Source organism: Saccostrea cucullata, unplaced genomic scaffold, assembly GCF_032062105.1.
Source record: "Saccostrea cucullata isolate Sc308-1 unplaced genomic scaffold, CSIRO_AGI_Scuc_v1 ctg2646, whole genome shotgun sequence".
Lineage (NCBI taxonomy): Eukaryota > Metazoa > Mollusca > Bivalvia > Ostreida > Ostreidae > Saccostrea > Saccostrea cuccullata.
Genome location: NW_026918462.1, coordinates 102064 through 125244, shown reverse-complemented (window position 1 = coordinate 125244; position 23181 = coordinate 102064). Strand labels below are relative to the sequence as shown.

The 23181-nt window shown below is 31.1% G+C and overlaps 2 protein-coding genes and 1 non-coding gene across 3 annotated transcripts; 1 reads left to right on the top strand and 2 right to left on the bottom strand.

Moving 5' to 3' along the window:
* Nucleotides 1-6224: 6224 nt before the first annotated feature.
* LOC134266459 (reticulon-4 receptor-like 2) lies at nt 6225-8320 on the bottom strand. The gene is made up of 4 exons (XM_062748696.1): nt 8295-8320; nt 8140-8211; nt 6786-6857; nt 6225-6583 (listed from the first exon to the last, which is right to left on the bottom strand). Exons 1-4 carry the CDS (start codon nt 8318-8320, stop codon nt 6355-6357), a joined length of 399 nt encoding a protein of 132 aa, XP_062604680.1. The 3' UTR covers nt 6225-6354.
* Nucleotides 8321-10674: 2354 nt separating this feature from the next.
* Nucleotides 10675-18244, bottom strand: LOC134266471 (slit homolog 2 protein-like). Its single transcript, XM_062748705.1, has 2 exons — nt 17931-18244; nt 10675-10784 (listed from the first exon to the last, which is right to left on the bottom strand). Exons 1-2 carry the CDS (start codon nt 18107-18109, stop codon nt 10709-10711), a joined length of 255 nt encoding a protein of 84 aa, XP_062604689.1. The 5' UTR covers nt 18110-18244; the 3' UTR covers nt 10675-10708.
* A 4342-nt stretch (nt 18245-22586) lies between these two features.
* Nucleotides 22587-22659, top strand: Trnaf-gaa (transfer RNA phenylalanine (anticodon GAA)). The gene has a single exon. It is a non-coding gene; the product is annotated as a tRNA-Phe (tRNA).
* Nucleotides 22660-23181: the final 522 nt, after the last annotated feature.

Genomic DNA, 23181 nt, shown 5'->3' with positions numbered 1-23181 from the left:
ATTGCATTCTTAGGAGGCTAGCATAATCAATGTTCTCCGAAAAGACAGGCATAAATTATTTTGTTATTTGAAAAAAAAAAAATTAAATAGTGTATTGTTTTAAATAAATCAGCTGCATCCCGGCTGAAGATCTATAGTACTAGGCAATTTTGTCCTGATATTGTTACTTGGTTTGTCCATGGTAACGTTTTATTTTTGAATTTTTTTGAGATTTTCATTATCAGGTATCAATTTTGTTGACAATATACATTAAAAATAATAAAGTAACAATTATTCTGTGACTATATCAATTATTAATAATGACATCATTAACCTCTTTGCTACCAAGTCTTTTATGGTTTGCATTGGCGTGAGTTGAAATAAACGCGTTTCTTGATGCGTATCATTTTTTTCAGAAATGTTGAATTTTAATATAGAATTGGTTCAAGCTCTTTGTTTTAGATACATAAAATAATCATTTTGATTTTCTAGTCTAATAAACATTCATTTATCATTATTTATAATAGAGACCTGAGTCATTTTATTTGAAGCACTTCACGATTTCAAAAACAATTTAACACCAAAATTTTCATAAATGTTAACTATTAAAAAAAATATTTATATTTATAGTTTTGGCCAACTATAAAACCATTTTTGACCAACAAAGGTACAAATATCAGAAAAATATCATTCTCTCAGAAAACGAAAATCTTGTGTCTGATCAAGTTGAAGTATGCAATATTCAAAAAAAAATTTAATGTTGCGAAAAACATCGGAATAGATTGTTTCATGTCAATAGTGATCACCCTAGCATTGTAAAAATCTGTGAGAGTATTAAAGATAAGGATGCTGTTGAATCATTTTCTTTTCACACTGTAGAAATGACTTTGTAAGTAATTGCATTAACAAATTGGGCTTGAAAAATGCTACTGGAATTGGTGGTATTTCGGCTAAAATATTTTAAACTTAGCCATGAACATATATTGAACCCTTTGACCAATATTGTAAATTTTTGTTTTTCTAAACATGTTTTTCCAGATCGTATGAAAATTGCACAAGTGGTTCCACTACACAAGAAGCAAAGTATTTTGGAAAGAGGAAACTATAGACAAGTTAGCATTTTACCTACATTGTCAACGGTTTTTGAAAGGGTTATTCATATTAAATTGTCTGATTTTTTCAATTGCAATTTTAATGATATGTCATCAGCTTTTAGACCAGGGTATGGTTGTCAGAGTGTGTTGCTAAAGATTGTTGAGAATTGGAAGTATGCTTTTGATCATAAAAATATACAGCAGTAATTATGATGGATTTATCTAAAGCATTTGATTGTATTCCACATGATATAGTTTTAGCAAACTTAGTGCATAAGGTTTTACAAATGCAGCTTCAAATTCTAGTCTTATCTCAAGCTATATAAGCAATCGAAAACAGTGTGTAAAACTGGGGGAAGTTTGTAGCGAGTTTTTAGAATAGTGCAAAGGTGTTCCACAGGGTTCAATACTTGGTCCTGTTAATTGAAACATTTTAATCAATGATATTTTTCATTTTGTGTCAGATTGTAATCTCTACAACTATGCCGATGACAACACTCTCTCAAACTCAAGTGACGATATTACATCACTAAAAATACTTTTGAATCAAATTGTCTGAATTTAGTTAAGTGGTTTGGAGATAATCAATTGCAAGCAAATCCCGATAAATTTCAAGCTATATGTCTCGGAAAGAAAAACTAAACAGGAAAACATTTGTTTTGAAAATGATGGTAATATGATTCATCCGGAAAACGAAGTAACATTACTTGTGTTACTAAAGATTTTGAGCTTAAGTTTAGCTCTCATATTTCAAAACATTTGTAAAAAAAAAAAAGCTTCACAACAATTAAATGTACTTAAAGGAATAGGGGTACACCTGACCAAATTAGGAAAACTAATCGTTTATCATACATTTATCATGTCAAACTTTAACTACTGTCCATTAGTTTGAAATTTTGAGGTGAACGAGAAACAAGGAAAATGGGGGAAAATACAGGAAAGAGCACTGCGGTTTGTTTATGATGACTACAAAAATTCATATAGTTATCTTCTGGACAAATCAAAATTACCATGCCTCAAACTCAGGCGTATTAGAACAATGGCCATAGAATGTTTTAAGATTTTAAACAATATTGTATACAATGTATTATGTAACATTATTTTGTACTCGGAAAATAGCTCTTCAGAGCTAATGTTCTTTGTTGATGTACCCGACTTTAAATTTATATTAATAATCTTATCTTATCTTATATCAGTCAATAAGAAATTCAATAAAGAAAGCCCTAACAAAAAATACTATAGTAAACTATAGTTAACTATAGTTTACTATCTTTAACTATAGTACCAAAGTTAAAACTTTGGAACTTTGATTTACTATGGTGAAAACTTTGGAACTTCGATTTACTATGGCGAAAACTTTGGAACTTTGATTTACTATGGCGAAAACTTTGGAACTTTGATTTACTATGGTGAAAAATTTGGAACTTTGATTTACTACGGTGAAAACTTTGGAACTTTGATTTACTATGATGAAAACTTTGGAACTTTGATTAACTATGGTGAAAACTTTGGAACTTTGATTCACTATGATGAAAACTTTGGAACTTTGATTTACTATGGTGAAAACTTTGGAACTTTGATTTACTATGGTGAAAACTTTGGAACTTTGATTCACTATGATGAAAACTTTGGAACTTTGATTTACTATGGTGAAAACTTTGGAACTTTGATTTACTATGGTGAAAACTTTGGAACTTTGATTCACTATGATGAAAACTTTGGAACTTTGTTTAAGTACTATAAAACCCGTGGATTTATGGTTTTGCTTCTCATTCTGTACATTTTATGAAATGTCAAGAATAAGATTTATTGAAGCTTAAATGAACGTTAAAAAAACCCGACCCCTCCGCTATCAGAACAAAGTACAAGAAATGAATTTTAATTGAAAAAAAGTACTAGCACCGATAAAAAAGCAATATTTATCATCATTTATGGAGAAAAAATTATTATAAGATAAAAAAAACCAAACCAAAATCATTACCCTTAAAACAGATAAATAATTTTTAAAATTAATAAAAAATCATACAAAAACTTCAATACTTCAATTTACTATGGTATAAACTTTGGAACTTGGATTTACTATGGAAAAAACTTTGGAACTTTGAATAACTATGGTATAAACTTTGGAACTTTGATTTACTATGGTGAAAACTTTGGAACTTTGATTTACTACAGTAATAACTTTGGAACTTTGATTTACTATGGTGAAAACTTTGGAACTTTGATTTACTTTGGTGAAAACTTTGGAACTTTGATTTACTATGGTAAAAACTTTGGAACTTTGATTTACTATTGTAAACTATAGTAAACTATAGTTAACTATAGTTAACTATAGTATGTTTTTGTTAGGGAGGAGTCAAAATAGTTAAAAATAACATGACTTACAACAAAATATTGAACAATTGCAAATTTTCTTTGACCTTTTCTTTAATAAAGAATTATTTTGTATTAGAGTATTAAACAAATATATTCATGTATTCTTTGAACTCTGTAAGAAATAAAAATGGAAAATGAAAAAAATACATTGAACATCAAAAATTGCAAATTAAAAAAAAAGAATATTTTCTAACGTGCTTTTAAAACAAAGAGAAAACAAGGAGAAAATAAGAGAAAAGGTGTGCTGATCAAGCGAATGAGTTAAAGATGCAATATTTATCAGCATATTTACCAATGAGACTCAGCATGTGTTTACCTTGAATAGTTGTTTAAAATATTTCTGTAAATAAAAGAATGCTAAGGAACACCTAATTTTCATTTTCTATAACTAACTCGGTCTTGAAATACACAGAAACAAGCAATACATGTATGTAATTATTTTAAATATATGAAATGGAATCTTACCTGTTCAGGTGCTTTCAATTTTCACTAAATTTGTTTATCAGAACAAATGCTGAACATTATATCATTGTAATGAAAATGAGTTGATATTTAATTAAAATGTGTCATTGTTTTTCTTTTACATCGTTATTTATATCGTTTAATCAAATCATTTCTTACAAAACAATATTGCTTTGCATTGAGTATTTTACAAATCAAAATCTTACCTAAAAGGTAACAAAATCCCGCAAGTTAAATCTTTTTTTCTTAGCGCAAAAAATCAAATACGAAACAATGTAGTTGCGTATCGCTTTTATAGACGATTAATTAGACAAAATGAATTTTGATACGAAATGATTTTCATCCAGTTTATAGTTTTCTAATTTATTTTTGATCCATCAGATAAAAAAAAGAAAGCGGCCGTTTCCATAAAAAAGTTTTATGTGATTGATTAATATTTAAATAATATCTCTCTCTCTCTCTCTCTCTCTCTCTCTCTCGCCTTGAAATAGCTTCCTTGGTTTCCATTTTTGTAAAGTTTCCTATTTTCATTGTATCTTACATCGTACACAGGATGTTACTGACATTTTCATTATTTTCTCTCCAGCATTTCACCAATCAGGTCTAGTATTGATCGATGATACAAAACGTAGTAAAATTGTAAAAATTTTGATCAGGCAAAAATCTACCGATTTACTTTACCTTTTTGGTGTAGGATAAATAATTCTGTGCATTTCAATTCAGGAGGTTCCAATGCATGATAAAAGTCAGACTTACGCTGATTTTGTTTTTCATTACATTAAAATGTTGTCAAAATTGAGGAATTCAGGACCACTATCATATATTGTGTATCAATCAATTTTAAACGGCCGCCACGATATCCCCCGGTCAATATAGGGACAGAAATCAGTCTGTTTTGAATTGAATAGGAGTAGTTTGACGTCAAGAAAACTTCGACAGGTGTAATTTCGCATACTGTCGCACAAACCTATTTGCATTGTTATCTTTTTTTTCTTTCTCCATTTCACCAAAATAAATATATATCATTATAAAATGAAAGAAAAATTAAGGTAAAAATTGATGTATAATTTTAAAAAGAAATCCCTCAATCATTTGTTAATGCTAGCATTTATTCCATAAAATAGTTTTTTCTTGGTAGTGTATTTTAAAAAATAAATATAACCTTTAAGATAACCTTATAACTGGTATGATTCTGGTATAAAACGAATTTATTGGGGCCACATTTTAGTATTATTTGTTTTTGTATCTCCATACAAACTTTACATGTATATTTATTAAAAATACACAAGAACACAATAATTGATCGGGTAAAAAAGTGTTCTGTAAATAACATTTGTTATATGACTAAAATAGTCCTTTTCTTTTAAATTGAAGGTATCGAATCTACTATATAAAAAAACGCACTCTTGATTGGACAAATAAAAATGCAATCTGCAATACTTTATAAGATTTATCTCTCGACTAACAAAATAATACTGATAACCATTCAATGTTTTTAATTCAAATTAAGCCACCAGTAGACCTGCATTTTTTCTCATTCAAAATAGAATATTAAACTTTAAGAAATTATGTGAAAACATACGCCGATAGCTTTTTTGTTAATTTTTTATGCCAGTGGGGTTATATTTTAGTTTTCGCTAAAGTCTTTGAAAAAAATTGCTAAATCCCTTCTTCCGTAAATTCAATCTTAATTCCGTTCTATCTTGTACATGTAAGCAATAAAATGCCTTTTCTCGTCTGCAAATAAGTATCCAGGAAGCAATTTTGACGTGAAAATTAGATTTAATAAAAATTAAAGTGATTAAAATACCCCTTTTAGATTTTCATAGAAAATTGCATACCATTACCATGTTAATTGGTAACAGCAACAGTATTATTATCTTATATAGGACGAATATGATGCTAACTATAGCTCGTAGTTCATTGATAAGTATTCATGAATTAAAGATGAATGATATTATATAAATATTGCATGTAATTGAGTGTAGTACTGAGGATTTTCACACACCCCACCAAAAAAAAAAAATAATTGTCAACAGATACAGTCGACCTTGACAATGGTTTTGAGTGGCAAAAATTTTCAATGTTAAACTCAACTACATGGAATATTTATCATATCATACTGAATATTTTATAAAAAATACATATGACAGAAAACCTTGCTCTGACACATTTTGTGCAGTCAAGATTTTTTTGTAATATCACTCGTCGTCAAGAAATATTGACTGTTGCTACGCTGGATGCCGAGGCTTAATTATGGTTTAATATACTCGTTTAGTTTATTTTTGTGTTTCACATGCTTTGTCGCCCCTATCAACATCGATGTTACTATATGTTGTAAACCTACCTGACCGTTCAACTTCGGCTGAGTCCAAAAAGAGTTGCCTATTATAGGATATGTTGTCTATGAGGAAATGTAAACAAATCAGTGAAAGTTTCTTAACTAAAAAAATGTCATTTTACCTGACGTTTCCTTTACTGGCGTTTTTGCTGTCGTGAGGTCACAGTCCATATCCTTTAAAGGGAGATCCCGCAAAAATACTCTCGCCAGATTACTGGGAGTTGAACATGTTGGTTCAGACTTACGTCCTAACGTCAAGTTTCTTGATTGGGAAAACCTGACAAAATCATTCAAGATGCAGCCACAGTGTAGAGGATTGCCGTTTACTGCCCTACAACAAATAAAAACAGTTAAAACATGCTTATATAAACTTAGAATTATATATATATATCACAAATAATTGATAAGCATATCACCTTATACCTACATAAAGCAATTTGTGGATACAAAAAAATATATATAAACTGTGCTGAGCTTCTCAATGTTGACAAAACAGGAATGATTAAAAAATTATTAATATACTGCATCCTTACAGAGTCTCTAATTTCGAAAGTCCCAGGAAAATATCTTTGTTCAATACGGTTATTTTGTTGTTATAAATATACCTACAAAAATATTAAAATATTTTTATTAAATGACAATACTTGTAAATCTTTTATGTTCGTGTATTTAATTTAATATTTTATTTATATATTGTTAAGATAATGATAATGTTTGGATAAATATTTTACGTTTCATATTCATGGTATAATGAATTGATTTAATAAAAAAAATAATAATAATACAGATGCCGAAAAACACTAGGTGAAATTTTACACTCGTTTTGCAAATTTGGAATATATACATTGCTGACAAACGTACAATTAAAAGAAAATGATAAATTATAGCATTTTTATTTAAGGTTTTGAAAAGATAATAAAATGCATCGTCGAAAACCACGGGCTTGATGATAGAGAGAATCGACGTGAATCACCCGTGGGTTACCGACGAGGTCATAAATGAAGTTCAGTGTTAACGTGTTTATTTTTGCTCCCTATTTTGCACAATTACATCGTTAAAGTCATCAGGTTTGGTAGGAAACAAGATTACAAGGAATGATTTTGAAATTGGGTCATGGGAATCCCTGCCCTCTTTTGCGTTTGCCTTTGTTGAAGCCGTTGGTATTTATATAAATGTCTTCTTTTGCCAAACACTGAGTTTCAGTATTCCAGTCTTGTATTGTAGCAAATGCAATACATTTGAGATAAGAACAAGGTATGGTTTCCATACAAATTTTGCATAATTGAAATTCAATGCAGAAAAATCCCACAAATCATTTTTCTCACAGGTAATTTTAAATATGTTAATTATGACGTCATAAACATGTACAATTTCCCGTATTTTCTTAAAAAGTTGCAGAAGACACCCATTTTCAATGGAATTTTCTTTCAGATAATTTTGTCCACAGGCATCGCCCACAAAGACGATCTTGAGATATGTTATTTGTTATTGAATTTTGCACAAAATATCCAAAAAAAAAAAATAATAAAAATAACGTGGGCGACGGCTATGGACACTGTTTTCTAAAGGAAAATCACCCTTAAAATGGGCCATTTTGAGGCTCTTTCTGTTGAAAATAGAGAAATGCTTCACATTAATGACGTCATATTTGCAGAATGGTAAATTTTTATGACATAATCTTTCCTGATTTATCAGTCATATATTTAACTAATATTTAAGCCAGTTTCAAAACTTTTTGTTGTCATTAAATTTTTAGGGCACAATAAAACTAAAACCATACCTTCTTCTTTCTTGTGTTCATTAACTGATGTAAAATATTTAATTTATTTCTATATTTATTTTTGGAATCTGACATATTAAAGCTTTTTTATGATACAATTTACTTACAGTTCCTGTAAATTTGGTAAACCATTAAAGGCATTGGTATGAATTATGCTTATCTTGTTGGAAGCTAACCATCTGCAATTAATTAGAAAAAAATTCATATACCTACTTTTACATAAAAAATCAATTTTTTCACTCGAATGTGGCTAAATTAAGACGATAAAACATGATCCTGAATATCCATTGACAGTTAAAACACGAATGCCTTATACCTTCGATATTTATTTAGTTATCATTGTTAAAGTGAAATTTTGTTGTGAAATGTATAATTAATGCTTGATTTATATTATCTTAATCTTGGTGATTTGTAGTAATTTGTCTAAGCTACAGACTGCAGTGATCTGTTTATGTGATAAGGTCTTGACCGCTCATTAAGATTTGGCTGGGGAATTTAGCTCTTGTATCAGCATTGCAGCAAAGAGTGTTTTAATATATTTTTTGAATTGTGCACATGCATGATTATTTATTTGAAATTATGAATTTTTTCATGAGCGTTGTATTCATCAGAATTTAGAGAAGACTGAATAAGTTCCCAGGAACAGGATGTGAATGAAGCCTACATATACATAAATCAAAATGACACAGCTTTATAATTAAATTGAAACAAAAGTTAGGCGTTCGCTATCACGTGACCAAACTGTGGAGTGAGCTATCAGATTCAATTGCTCACAGGTGGTGATAATGCAGGGCAAGCAAGAAGAAGTGAAATTCAAATTTGTGGATTACACACTTGCTATACAGCTGCATTTAGAAGCGATGTAAGTATATTTATTCTTATTTATTCAGGTTAACTGTAAAAATTGATTCGGAATTCATTCTTGTCATGTTTTTGCACACAAGCACTGTAAGTTAAGGTTAAATAACATATTTTAAGTTGTTTCTATCTATCTAATTCTTAACTGTCTATTACAGACACGATTGTAACAAAGAAATTCAGCCATAGACTGCAAGGAAAACAAATGTTGTGGCGGTACATGTAAATAACAATGAAATCGAAGACCATGCATAAATAAGTGTATAAAGTATGAGTCCGTATGACAAAGATCAAGATGAAGAAAACGGGAGGCGACAAAGGGACGGAAAAAGAGCGGGAATACAACAAAAGGACTATAATAAAGGAAGTGAGCCCTGATTAAGAACTTTTAATTGATAATTTTTCATAATTTAAATCTGTTGTCTATTTTAAAATTTATTTTGTAAATTATGATTGAATTGATGTATATAAAATATTATCACAGTGGATCATTTGTAATGTTTTCATTGAACATATCCATGTATGCATTATGAATGCAGATTGAATTGTGTATTAATTATTTTAATCGGTAGAGGGCTGTGTTAACAAGGTAGCTGCAAAGCGAAGTGCCCTAACAACAGGAACAACTCCATAATCCAAGAGAGCATTAGACATCAATCACAATTCAAATTCCGTCACTTCCTTTTTGCCAAGGACATGTTTTTTGATGAACGCATTATTGCTATTCATATTTATTACGTCTCCATATGAGTGAAAAATTCTCAAGAGGGACGTTAAACGATATACAATCAATCAATCAATCAATCAATCAATCAATCATATTTATTACTTTAATTCTCTTACAATTTACGTAAACTTGACAATCTGTCGAAGACGCTATCTTCAGGTGTGGTGATATTTTTCGCATTCAGAATCCTGGAAAAAGTTCAATAAAATTATTGTTAACATTACCTTACCTTTCTTTCATATCAATATAATTCTTAATTTATCATACAGAAAATCCAATAATGATCATATCGGTAAATTCAAATAGATGCACAGAGGATTATAATGAAAAGAAATAAACATTTCATAAAACATCAATTTAAGCTTTGTTTCCAGGACACTTAAGCCCACCAATCTTAAAATTATCTTAGTATCTTCACTGAAATCAAGTTATAAGAAAACAAGCTTATTTTAATCTTTGGTATCTTGAAAAACTGATATCTCGAATACTATATGGATCTGACAAATTGATTTTCTCAACTCCTGAAATTTCAAGTATCTCAACATAGATATCTCGAATTTTCGGACATGTCAAAGTTTTTTATTAGTGTCCAAATAGGTACGAGATTACAAAGCTTGACGTTATATTGCATTTTGATCTATTTTTCCAGTCGCCACAAAAACTTAAATATTTAAACCCAAGAGAGGTTGTAAACACTAGAAATTGGGACAATTATACTTTAGAAAATATATGGTTTTTCCAGAACACTGGATCACGTCTGGAGCTCAAGTTTGAAGTGACAGTTTTCAGTGTAGATGGTGATTCTGTTGTATCATTTAATTTTACTGCAGCCCGTGTTCTGAATTTCAAGTACTATTCTTAAAATGATAATGTAGACAAAGTGTCACAATTTTTTAAAAAAAAAGAAAGTGGTAGAGGGCTGTGTAAACAAGGTAACTGCAAAGCGGAGCGCCCTCTCAAAAAGAACAAAATCATAAACCAAGAGAGCATTAGACATCAATCACAATTCAAATTACGTCACTTCTTTTTTGCCCATTATATGTTCTTTGTTGAAGGCATTATTGCTATTCATATCTATTACTTTAATTTTCTTACAATTTACGTAAACTTGACAACATGTCGAAGGCGCTATCTTCCAGTGTGGTGATATTATTCCCATTCAGATTCCTGAAAAAAAAGTTCAATAAAATTATTGTTAAAATTACCTTACCTTTCTTTTATATCAATATAATCCTTACATAATCATACAAAAAATTCAATAATGATCATATCGGTAACGACAAATAGATGCACATGGCTCAGGCGGATCTAGATATTCCAGAAGGGATTGTTTAGTCTTTGGTTTGTTTGATTCTTTAAAAGGGGGACAGATTTTATCATAATTATAATTAAATGACTATATTATATAGTCTATCTTTAGTCCATATATAATCTATAAAAGCACAAACAGTTCACAACACAGTGACTACATTTACCGGATTTCAAGACGTATCCATTGGAGGATCAGTGCTCAGAAGTTGGAATTTTGACGTCACAACGAATACCTCAAATAGTGTTGAAAAACAATGGTGGCAACAATCGGAGCATGCAGGAAATATTTTTAGCGAGTCTGTTGCAGGATTTTCGTATTATTTTGATGTCTTACTAACAGAAAAAAAAAAGACTATGTATGTTTCAAGTCGTAATCTGGACATTATATCTAGTTTTATACGAACACTATTACTTTAATTTAATAGAAATTGAATCATTTGATAACCTTAAGTGTCTTATTTATCAAATAATATCTATAAAATAAAACTACTTTGAACTCTTTCGATGGTGAATATAGTTTCTTATTCACCAGATAAATTTCAATAGTGATATGATCGAGGCGAAGTCGGCACAACCTCTTGCCGGTAGAGAGCTGTAAATTTTGTCAGATATTCGGCAATTACAGCCATTGAGCAGTGAGGGATCTTTTTCTTGCCAGCAGCTACTGTAACACGGGATCTAAGCTTTTTTTTACGGTCTCAACCTCATCTCATCCCGAGTCTGATATCTGAAGATGCAAGAGTTACATGTAAAAGGTACTCCATATGTTTTGTATCATTGTTCTCAGGTTTCTCAGTAACCCATAATCTATCGTTTTTACGTTAATAGCCGGTCTCTATCTTCCACCGGCGATCTCGTCACTTTTCGACTCAAGAGTAGATTCTGATTACACACACAAGTACTCTGAAGTTGACATCAAGAAGATGTTAGAGTTTCTGATTGACAATATCTATGTAGTTTGGAGACCAGGTATTCCAACAATCTGTTGGAATTCCAATGGGCATAATTTGCGCTCCGTTATTAGCAGACTTATTTTCAAATTCATATGAAGCAGATTTAAGGCAAAATCGTATGCGCGAAAAGAAGAAAACACTTGCTGTGGCCTTCAACTCGACATTTAGATATATCGACGACGTATTGTCAATTTGCGTGTGCAAAGGTCATCATTGCAACAGTCGTATCTTACCTCGACTATCACAATGCCCTTCTGCTTGGCATAACCAATTGAACCATGCACCGATTACAAGTGACTCAGAACAATGCTGCGCGTGGTTTCACAAAAACATACTACAGACAACATATCACGCCAGTACTTCAACAACTGCACTGGCTGCCTGTAAAACAGCGTGTTGTGTTTAAAGTTCTGACTACCATGCACTAGTCTCTACACTCCTCCACAGCATCACCATATATAAGAGAGTTATGCTCTACTTATCAGCCACAAAGAACTTTAAGATCATCGTCTGACAAATGGAAACTAATAGTAAAGAAATCATCAAACAAATATGGTGCAAGAACCATAAGCACATAAGGCGCACAGCTGTGGAACAACCTGCTTTTAGAACTACGAGAGCTTGAAGCACATGGAGCATATGGAACATTACGCAAGAACCTAAAATAATTCTTGTTCAAGCGTGAATATAAGTTATGAATGTAAAATTCCAGCAAAACATCAAGGACTCCATGTGTAAACTCAACTTCAAAAGTACATGTACTATCCTGTGTACATATCAGTTAACCAATTTCATATTTTTACCATTTTTATATAAGGTCCTTATTAGTTTTATCGATTACTTACTTTCCATAACAAATTTATAGGTTTTATTGATATTGTTATAAAATGTTAGCAAAACCATTGTACAGCGCATAGAAACAATATGTGATTTTGCGCTTTAAAAATTAACAAAATAATAATAATAATAACTAGATGAGATCTTGTTGAGAGCAACGAGTAGGTCTTCCGTTGAATTTCGCGATAAGATGAGATGTGATTTTGACTGAGATATTCGTTACAAAAGAATGACATTAAGTTTCCTTCTTTAAATTTAAAGTTTCTGATTTTTATCACGATATTCTGAACTTCTTTTGTTCAATATGTCTTATAAAAATACTCCCCCTTTTGGAGACGAAAAGCGTAAAAAATATATCATTTTAATCTCTTGCATCCCTTATAACGTAACATATACTCTGAAATCACACTTCCGTTGGGGTTTAATTTTCGCTGTTTTCGAGGTACGGCGAGACCCACGACTTCATGACAACAACGAAATGTAAAATGTTACATACATACATACTCATTAATTCTTGAACCACAAAACCAAATCCCCATGAACCAAGAGATTTTCCCCCAAACCACGAAAATTTGACCCAACGAAAATATGTGATTTTACAGTAATCAAAATTTTATAATATATTCTTGCAAATCGTTAGGATGATCCCTAACTCATAATGTATACTTATCACAAAATATTGATCAGGGAAAAGTTGAAGATAAAAGACTTTTGACCCATCTGAGCCCCAAATTTGAGCACTCGCCCCCTTTTTTTATATCAAATGAAAGGTCTTGTGATTTTGAAGATTTTTTGTTCAGCACTTATTCAGAGTTTTCTATTCGTTGTGGAGATATGCTAAAAGGAAATATTTAGGGGCCACCCCTACAAGTCCTTAATGGGGCCGTTTTACAAAAATTCCAATTATGCATATTGTTAAGAACATTATTCTGACCATCTTTTGTTCAATATTGCTTATTAAAATATTTCCCCTTTTTGAGATATAAAGCGTCAAAGATTTGACATTCTGACCCCTTGTGACCTTTCTTTACGTAGTATATGATCAAAACTTTATCATAAAATTATATTGTTGCAAATTGTTAAGATGAATACTTTTGCTTCAGTAATATATAACAAAATATTGATCATTAGAGAGTTATAGATAAAATACTTTTGGCCTCTCTAAGCCTCTAATTTGAGGGGTCAGCCGCATTTTCTTGGTATCAAATGGAAGGTCTTGTGATTTTGAAGATTTTTTGTTCAGCACTTATTCAGAGATTTCTATTCGTTATGGAGATATGCTAAATGGAAATATTTAGAGGCCATTCCTAAAAGTCCTTAATGGGGCCGTTTTACAAAAATTCCAAGTATGCATATTGTTAAGAACATTATTCTGACTATCTTTTGTTCAATATTGCATATCAGAATATTCCTCCATTTTGAGATATAAAGCGTCAAAGATTTGACATTCTGGCCCGTTTTGACCCCTAATTACGTAATATATGATCAAATTTTTATGATATATTGTTGCACATTGTTAAGATGAATACTTTTGCTTCAGTAATGTATAACAAGATATTGATCATAAGAGAGTTACAGATGAAAGACCTTTGGCCCCTCTGAGCCCCCAATTTGAGGGGTCAGCCCTTTTTGTTGATATGACCTGAAAGTTCTTAACATTTTGCACATTTTTCCTTCAATATGTTTTAGCAAATTATAAACAGGTACGAAGATATGAAACAAAATGTGTCAAATTTTGTGAGATGTTTCTGAGACATTTTTCGAGCCCTACCGAGCTCCGGCGCCTTTTGCGAGGAGTTTCCAGATCAAGCCGACCCTTTGAAAATCAGAAAATCGACCATATCTCACGACCGGAAGTGACGTCATCAAAAAGTAAAAAAACCTATCAAGATCAATTGAATATCTTTTACATCTTGAAAGTTTGAGAAAAATCGGATGAAATCACTTGAACAAAATTGGTTGGAAGAAAAATAATAATAGGGAAAAAGAAACCGAGCGAAAACAATAAGGTCTTCCGTTGGAAGACCTTAATAATAGTTAATAATAGTAATTTTCATTCCTACGTCGATATGATATATCCTGGTGAGCTTGAGATAATAGATACCACAGAGTCCGACTCTTCTGTTTCATACTTGGATATTTTACTTGAAAAAGACACTAATGGTAATCTAACAACCAAGTTATATGATAAACGTGATGACTTTAACTTTTCTATATTCAACTTCCCTTACTGATGCAGCAATATACCTTCATCACCTGCATACGGAGTATATATATCTCATGATTCGATACGCAAGAGCATGTTCTATGAACAATTTTTAAGACGAGTTAAATTATTGACAAGCAAGTTTATGAAACAACAATATGAAGAGTCTCGCTTAAAGTCATCATTTCATAAGTTCTATGGTCGATACAATGACCTTGTCAGCAAATACAATTTATCACCGAGTCAAATGCTGACTGACTTTTTTCATACCTATTGTTAGTCCATTATTTATACACTGAATTGACGACGGATGTTTTCCTTTATTTCCTGATCATAACAAGGAGCACACGGCGGGTGTGACCGGTCGGCAGGGAATAATCACTCCTCTATGGCACCTGATCCCACCTCTGATGTTTCGGAGGTCCCTGTTTTCTCTGCTCTTGTTTATCATTGTTTTATGGACTTTGAGACTTAATACTGTTCGTTGTCTCCATATCCTTCTCAATGCTCTACCTACTGTGTCACAAGAGCGACAATAAGAAACTTGCAATTACTTTGTACTTATTTGTTTTTATATATAAAACATCCTGTTGAAAAGGGATTAAAGAGATGTCCTTATGTAAACACATGGCTGCTATCAGAATTTAGGGCTGAAACGATACACCCCCTCCACGATACGATACGTATTGCAATACTTGTGTCACAATTCAATTTTTTCAATACAATACATTTTAAAAAAGAAACAGGTCATTAATTTAAAGAAAACATGTATTCAGATTCCAAAAGATACATAAAAGATGGGGATACAAAAAGAAAACACTTTTTGTGCTTCTGTCGATTAAAAAAATCACATTGTCTGTGTCAATTCTAGCAGTGGCAGTCTGCTCTAAAACTTTCTCAGTCTAAATTTTCTCTCTCTTGTGTGTCAAACTGTCAAAATGAGGACAAAGACAGTCAAATCAAGGGGTAATCTAACTTGATTATGAAAAAAGTATTGAATTGAAAATTGAGGTAGTGAATTTAATATTGAATTGAGGAATTATTTTGAACAATATCGATATTTCAATGAATTCTTTCTGTCCTATATCAGAAATATGACTCTTTAAAAAAATATTTTTATTATCTCTAAATTTAACAAACTGTCGAAGACATTTTCTTCATGCGTGGTGAGTTTTTTCCCTCCTTGATTTCTGGAGATATACAAGACACAATCAACTAAATGAAACATTTTCTTTTAACCTGTACCATTCGGAAAAGTGATATATGCTCATAACAGTCATTACTGATCAATCGATAAGGCCGATCGCGGTCATGACCAGTCAAGATGGAATGCTAACTTCTCTGTGGCACCTGATGCGACCTATAATTTTTCCAAAACTAAGTGTAATGCCCTTTACATAATTTGTTTTGTTTTGTATATAAATGAGATTCGTCAAATGGGATTTCCTGATATATATTCCTGATATATTGTTCAACTCGATATACTAGTACAAATTGACGCCTAATAATCATACTACAATTTTTCAAATAACTTTAATTACTTTAATGACAAACGTGGATAACTGGGAAGTGGGCTCTTAAAAAAAAATATATTAATTTTATTAATAAAATTAAATTTATTGTGGAAAATCTTCAAATAGTTATAAAATGTACAAAAAAGTTTCAAGAATGTATTATGCGTAGAATGATTTTTTTAAACAAAACGATTGATTAATTGTTAAACACCTCCGTTGTACTAGATCTCACCTCTGAAGTATTGAAGGTCTATGTTTGCTATGCTCAAGATAGGTATTATTTTAATAGATTTCTGACCTTTATTACCGTTCACCACCTTAAACTGTTTTTATTTTCTAACATTAACAATGCAACAAGAATTCATTATCGTATTCGAAATGATGATTGCACTGATTCTAAATCAATGCTACTAATTTATTAGCTATAAAAAATTTATCAGTGGAATATTGCTATGGTTTTTAGTTTATAATTGGTCTAAGCATAATTCTTTAAAAAAATGATTAAATATAGTTAAAATCAATAAAAATGTTACAAGGAATATATAAATTTCGCATTTCTTAAAGTTAATGTTGGTATTGAAAGTTACAGGTTCGACTCTAATAGATATTTGATGAATATTTACATTTGGGAATTTACAGAATCAGATATCGTTGTGAGACTTATCTAAATGATGCAATCAAGAGATTTTGCAAATTCGAAACATTTTTTCTAAATAATGTTATGTAGAACTTTTATAAAACGATCTTTCTTCTCAATTATTCAAAAAAGATCTCCATCATCGTTCTAAGTGAAAGGTGTTGCATAATAACGATAAGCATATACAAAAAAAGAGTTGTGTCTCGCATGTTGTTTTTTTTTTTTTATCATTTTTTGCTTTATTAATAATCTTATTACTCTTCTACGAGTAAGTCCATTGGGAAAAGAACAACCACAATAGACGATTTTATGAACAAACTTTTACATTGTAAAAATATTCTTAAAAATCATAGCGTTGAACGGCTAACAGTACATCAGAACAAAATTGTACGCGACCCTATAACTCTTGAGAGATTTTCATTAAATCTTAATCAGTGATTATTCTTTAATATTTTACTCTCAAAAGCACATGACAGAGAAATCAACATTGGTTTTATTGCTAATGTCATGTATACAAACAGATATTTTTGCCTTATAAACTTTCACATACTAGGAGGTTAAATTATCGTCATATTTTTTAAAAAGTTTTTTGTTTAAGTTTTGTTTCAAGTTTTTAATCACAATATCATCCTATATGATCAATCTAGCTAAACTCATTTTTAAAGAAATCGTTTATTTATGTTTTATTTTTCATTTTTTTAATCAAAATATGCTCATTATCTTTACTTAATATGAACTAATGGCTATTAAGAATTAACATCATATTGAATTAAAGAAAAAATGATTTAAAAGTATAACACAAAATACATCTACATGGTTTGTTCTAATTATGAATTCCTTGAAACAGTTACTTACAATTCACATGTATTTGTGGGGATGTAGAAAGGTACTTCAGTTAACCCTTTTAGCAAACAGTTTACAAATGCCCCATTACAGGAGGTACTCCTATTACAGCTACAGCGACTGGGACAGGCCTCAGTCACAGGTCCGTACATCAGAACACAGAGAACTAACGTCCACACAATCAGAGTCATTTTGGGGATTAAGACGATATTTTCCTTATGAATCCTGTATCACTGAGCAAACGTCTACTTCTGAGAGAGAATTAACTTCCCAATGTTACTTTAATGCGGAGATATATAACAATGATGGCGTTTGTTTGTCCTAAAGTGACGCCATTATTAGGAGTAATCTTCATTTAGGCAGTACATAGTTTATGCACTACATGTAGGCATATCGATACAAATAATCCTGTGTAATAGAAAGTAAAGAACTTAATTGATTAAGGACTTAATATACATGTATGCAATGATACAATCACAAAAAACTGTGATTTTTGTATATTTTCCTACAGGTATAACGGAATGATTTAATTGCGGTTAGCATTAGGAAAAAAGCATTAAATGATGTTGATAAAAAAAAGTTTTCCAGAAACCTGGATGCTAGAGAAATAGTACTGAAAAATAATTAAGGGAATTCATCATTTTTTTAATAAATATTATTAACGATCTAGATTCTGACATTAACTTCATAATGGACAAGAGATTACAAAGCATTTAGTTTTGGACTCCTAATAGCAAGTTATAGAGAATGTCTTACCGCAAACATGTATGAAACACTGACAACTATTTCCATTTCAGTTTCTTTCATCAAAATCATACAAAATCGGCGCAACTTACATAGAATAAAAAAAATATATACAAGATACACATCGCAGCTTGATTGATTTTAATTATCATCTATTAAGCAAGAAGTTGTAGTGTAATACACTAAATCTCAGACCAGGGTTGGAGACCAGGCTTCGACTTTGCCGTTGTGTTCGATTTTTTTTTTTGCATTATCACTGTACACTAAGTGCTAATCGAAAATCTACTTGATTTGGATCACTAGCTATATTTGTTTGGATCATTCGAAGTTTCTGTCTGCACATTTAGACAAAAAATGTCTTTTATGTACGTTTTCTTACTAATATTAAAACTACTTCAACCAATATGAGACTTCTTCTTGTTTTATTTAAAGATTGTCATATTTTTGTGTCATATACCCCTCCTTAAACATCGGTAGCACGCGTTTTTCATGCATCTGACGGTCATTTTTTGACTAATCATCCACTGGAATGGACTGTTGACATTATTTCAATAAAATATTTAATATGTTTAATATGTTTAATATGAATCTTTATCAACCGTAAGCTATCAAATTTGACGATAAGGTCTTCTTTATATCTTGACAATTACATCAAATATGCACCTACCCAACTTTCCCAGAGATATTTTAGGTTTGCGTTGAAAATATCAAGAAAGCTATCTTTGTTGTCAGACAGCTATACTTTTTTAGAGTATACATATAGCATTTAGGCCCAGTGCAATTAGTAACATTATTTATTGACGTTACTTTGGGTTTACAACAGTATTCAAACAAACGGTTACCACATTTTTCGAAGAAAATGCATGGATCTTATTTCATAGAAATCATAGCATATCCCTAAAAAATAAATTAACTTCAGTAACTACCGATATATTCTTTTATCGTAGACTGCAGACTAATAAGAGTTTGTGTTTCTTGGGGAGGGGGAGGGGGGCAAAGTTATTTTGATATGGTTACTTTAATAGTCTTAAATTTAAGTGAATTTGAAAAAATTATCAGGTCTTGTCCCCTGACCTATATCCGCATATATGGTAAGTGTCTCAATTGGCCACTTAAAATGGATATCTTAATTTTACTTTATATATAGCTTTAATTTGTACAGCTTTATATGCGACCTTTATTGGTCATTTTCATTTAGATCAAAATGCCGTTATGTTAGAAATATGACATCATAAAAATCACGTTTTCCCGCCATTTTTGCATATTTTGTATAAAACTGCTTATTTTCAAGCAGTATTTCTTTCAGAAAATATAGAGCGCAACCGAGAACAAGATTATTATTTTTACCAAAGATGTATTTATTCAATACTAATTAGTGACAGAAAAAATATGTATGTTCTACACTGCGCTTTATGTTTTCCATAAGAAGAAACATCAAGAAAAAGGCATATTTTTGGCTCATTTGTTAGATAGCAAAAATAGCTTTATATCTCATGTCATTTACAGCTAGTGAGTGCATATAAATATGAAAAAATATATTGGTAATATTTCTTATATAATCTCTTCTACAAAATAAATATAAATAAAACTTATCTGAATGCCATTCTAAAATGTTGATTTTTTGGGGGCCAAAATTGGCTCTTATCATATACAGTGGAGCCTCATTTATCCGGACACTTTGGTTCCCAGTCAGTTTGTCCGGATATGTGAAGTGTCCGGATACCTGAATCACCAGTTAAACATGACATAATAACATTTTAAAATTCTGTTCCGATGAAAAGCGTCCGGATACTGAAGCATCCGCATATATGGGGTCCGGATATCTGAAGGTCCACTGTATACTCCTTTTAATTAAATTATATCTTTATAGATTCTGTTTCAGATTCTAAGTTTTAAGTTCTTATGTCTGATGAAAATATGAAAATAGGTGATATATTACAAAAGTTTCATTATAAACTCTTTATCATAAATTAATAAAAGAGAGAAAAAAATATATAAGACGAGGACAATCACCCGCTCTATGACGGAAAAGTTTTTAAAATTATGTTGTCGGTAATGTCATCTTCAACATATTAGATTTATACTGTAAACCAACTATTATTCGCGACGACTTTATTTCGAGATTTATCAGGAATAAATTGATTCGCGACGATTAATTTTCGCGATCATGCCTTTTTTGGATTTGTTTTAATGGACACATACACTTAATTGACCGGTTGGCGGCGAGATATATTCGCGATGACGAGGCTCTCGCGAACTTCGCGAAAATTTCTCGCACGCGAATAAAAGTTGGTTTACAGTATATTGTACTGAAAGTTATATTGATTGAAAATTGTTTCAGACTTATTTAGTCTAAAAAGGGTACGTTTTTATTAAATGATTCTAGCTATATAAATTTATTTTTTGAATATGAACGGATCAGGTTTCTATTCCGAGTCCTGTGTTTAAATTACGGAAAAGTAAATGCATTGTGTGTGTTTTTAAATGGAGTCTGAACCCATTCTAAAAGTCGAATGTTTCTGAAATTTAAAAAAGAAAAAGTAAGGATAATGAGCATTGATTTATGTGAAAAATGTACAAACGATACAAACATTTAAGCAAGGCATAAATACAGACCCCCGGAACACCAGAGATGGAGACAGGTGCCTAGGAGGAGTAGCATCCCTAGTTGATCGGTCTCACTCGCTGTGAGCCCTATGTATTGATCAAATAAAGAGAGCATTTTGTTATCAAATTTAGTATAAAAACAAAGATTTAACAGTTGGGTGAAAGAAGTAAACCAAAAAAAAAAAAACAAACAAATAAAAAAAAACAAACAAACAAACAAAAAAAAAAACACGACCCAAGATATATTAAATGAAAAGTTGAAAATCATTATTCGTTTCTTTAAAGCAAACTGGCACACAAACATCAAAAAGACACCGTGACATATAGTGGTTAGCGCATTCAGTCTTACGCCTATCACGAGCGAGCTTTGAAAAAAGTTCGAATAGTTAGTAGAGCTCTTTTTTCCGTTTTACACACCTTTAATACATAAGTGAAAAAAATATCTAATGTGTATTTATAAGTAAGTTATTTAATGACATAAACTTGAGACAGTGTCTTTGGATTATACTCTCCCTATATACGCCTCCATTCTTCAAAATTATTCTAGGCAAATCAAACATAGCATTTCTGTATCAATCGCTAGAAAACGCAAATCAAGTATCACACAAACACCAGCAAAGATAGCACATTTCATCAAATTCTATAATTATTTATTTCTGTTGAACTTTTTTCGACTGATAAATGTTTTTCTTGTGATAATGAATGCCAATATTTTTTTCAAAACTGTTTAAATCGCGTTCATTTTATCAAAAAACAATAAAATTTACTTTCATGCAAATCACAAAAAGGATCCAAAAAAGTATAGCCATCGCAAAAATATGTTGCAAACATAGTACTATAGCATTCACTCAAAACAAGAATAGCTCAATTTCTCAAAAAAAGCGTAATTTAAAGAAATCAGATGGTGTTTCGTGAGTGAATTTAGGCGAAAACTTTGATACAACAACTTTTACAACAGAGTATAGTATTCAAAAATTAAGAACAATTGTAATAATTTAAAATGAGCGAAAATCCCATTTTAACTTAGTAAATGAGAACGGATCGAATTTCTAACATGTTTCAACCTTAAAAATTTTTAAAATAAATTTTCATTGATTCTATAAAAGTTAAATAAGTTTTCTAATTTCTTAAAGTTACTTTTACCGATATTTTGCCTGCAGAATTTTCTTTTTCACCCATAATGCATCAGAGTACCCAAAGCAATATAGCTAGTGATCCAAATCAAGTAGATTTTCGATTAGCACTTTGTATACAGTGATTATTTTATATTCGATTGTTATGATTGTGTAGGATTTTAGGCTGGACTGAGGACATCAAGCCTGGATAGCTCAGTGGTTAGAGCACTTGATTTGAAACACAGGGGCCCCGGGTTCGATTCCCGGTTCAGCCATGTGTTTTCAGTATATATGAATTAATAAATTTTCAATGTATGTTGAATTATTCCTCCTTTCCATACTACAGATGACGCTGTGGCTTCCCTTGTTCCGACAATTTATAATGTTTAATTACTGTTAAGTCCTGACGAAGTGAACTTGAGTTGTGTGTCTTTGGGGTCGAAGACTATTTAAGGAGGGAGGAATTTAGGCTGGACTGTGGACATCGGCCTGTATAGCTCAGTGGTTAGAGCACCTAATTAGAAATACAGGAGTCTCGGGTTCGATTCCTGGTCCGGTTATATGTTTTCAGTATATATGTGTTTAATTAATTTACAATATTATATTAGAGGATTGTTTTCGTAACTTTCATTGGCTGAGAGTATGTCACGTGATATTCCTCCTTTTGTGATTTCGATGCAAAAGTGCGTCCGCGGCAATGATATAGCACGACAGGCCGTTCGGTTGCACCAAAGTTACTTAGTACGTGACGTCATAATATAAGCGTGAATTTAACCATTGTGACGTAATGACAGCCA

What these genes read in the sequence shown, in the direction of transcription:
- LOC134266471 (XM_062748705.1), bottom strand. Translation starts at nt 18,109, where the DNA reads ATGACTCTGATTGTGTGGACGTTAGTTCTCTGTGTTCTGATGTACGGA. An exon ending in CCCACAAATACATGTGAATT is followed by an intron (nt 10,785 to 17,930) that starts GTAAGTAACTGT and finishes CTTTTTTTTCAG; the next exon opens with GAATCTGAATGGGAATAATA.
- LOC134266459 (XM_062748696.1), bottom strand. Translation starts at nt 8,320, where the DNA reads ATGGATATTCAGGATCATGTTTTATC. An exon ending in ATTCAGGATCATGTTTTATC is followed by an intron (nt 8,212 to 8,294) that starts GTCTTAATTTAG and finishes AATTAATTGCAG; the next exon opens with ATGGTTAGCTTCCAACAAGA. An exon ending in TTACCAAATTTACAGGAACT is followed by an intron (nt 6,858 to 8,139) that starts GTAAGTAAATTG and finishes ATATTTTTGTAG; the next exon opens with GTATATTTATAACAACAAAA.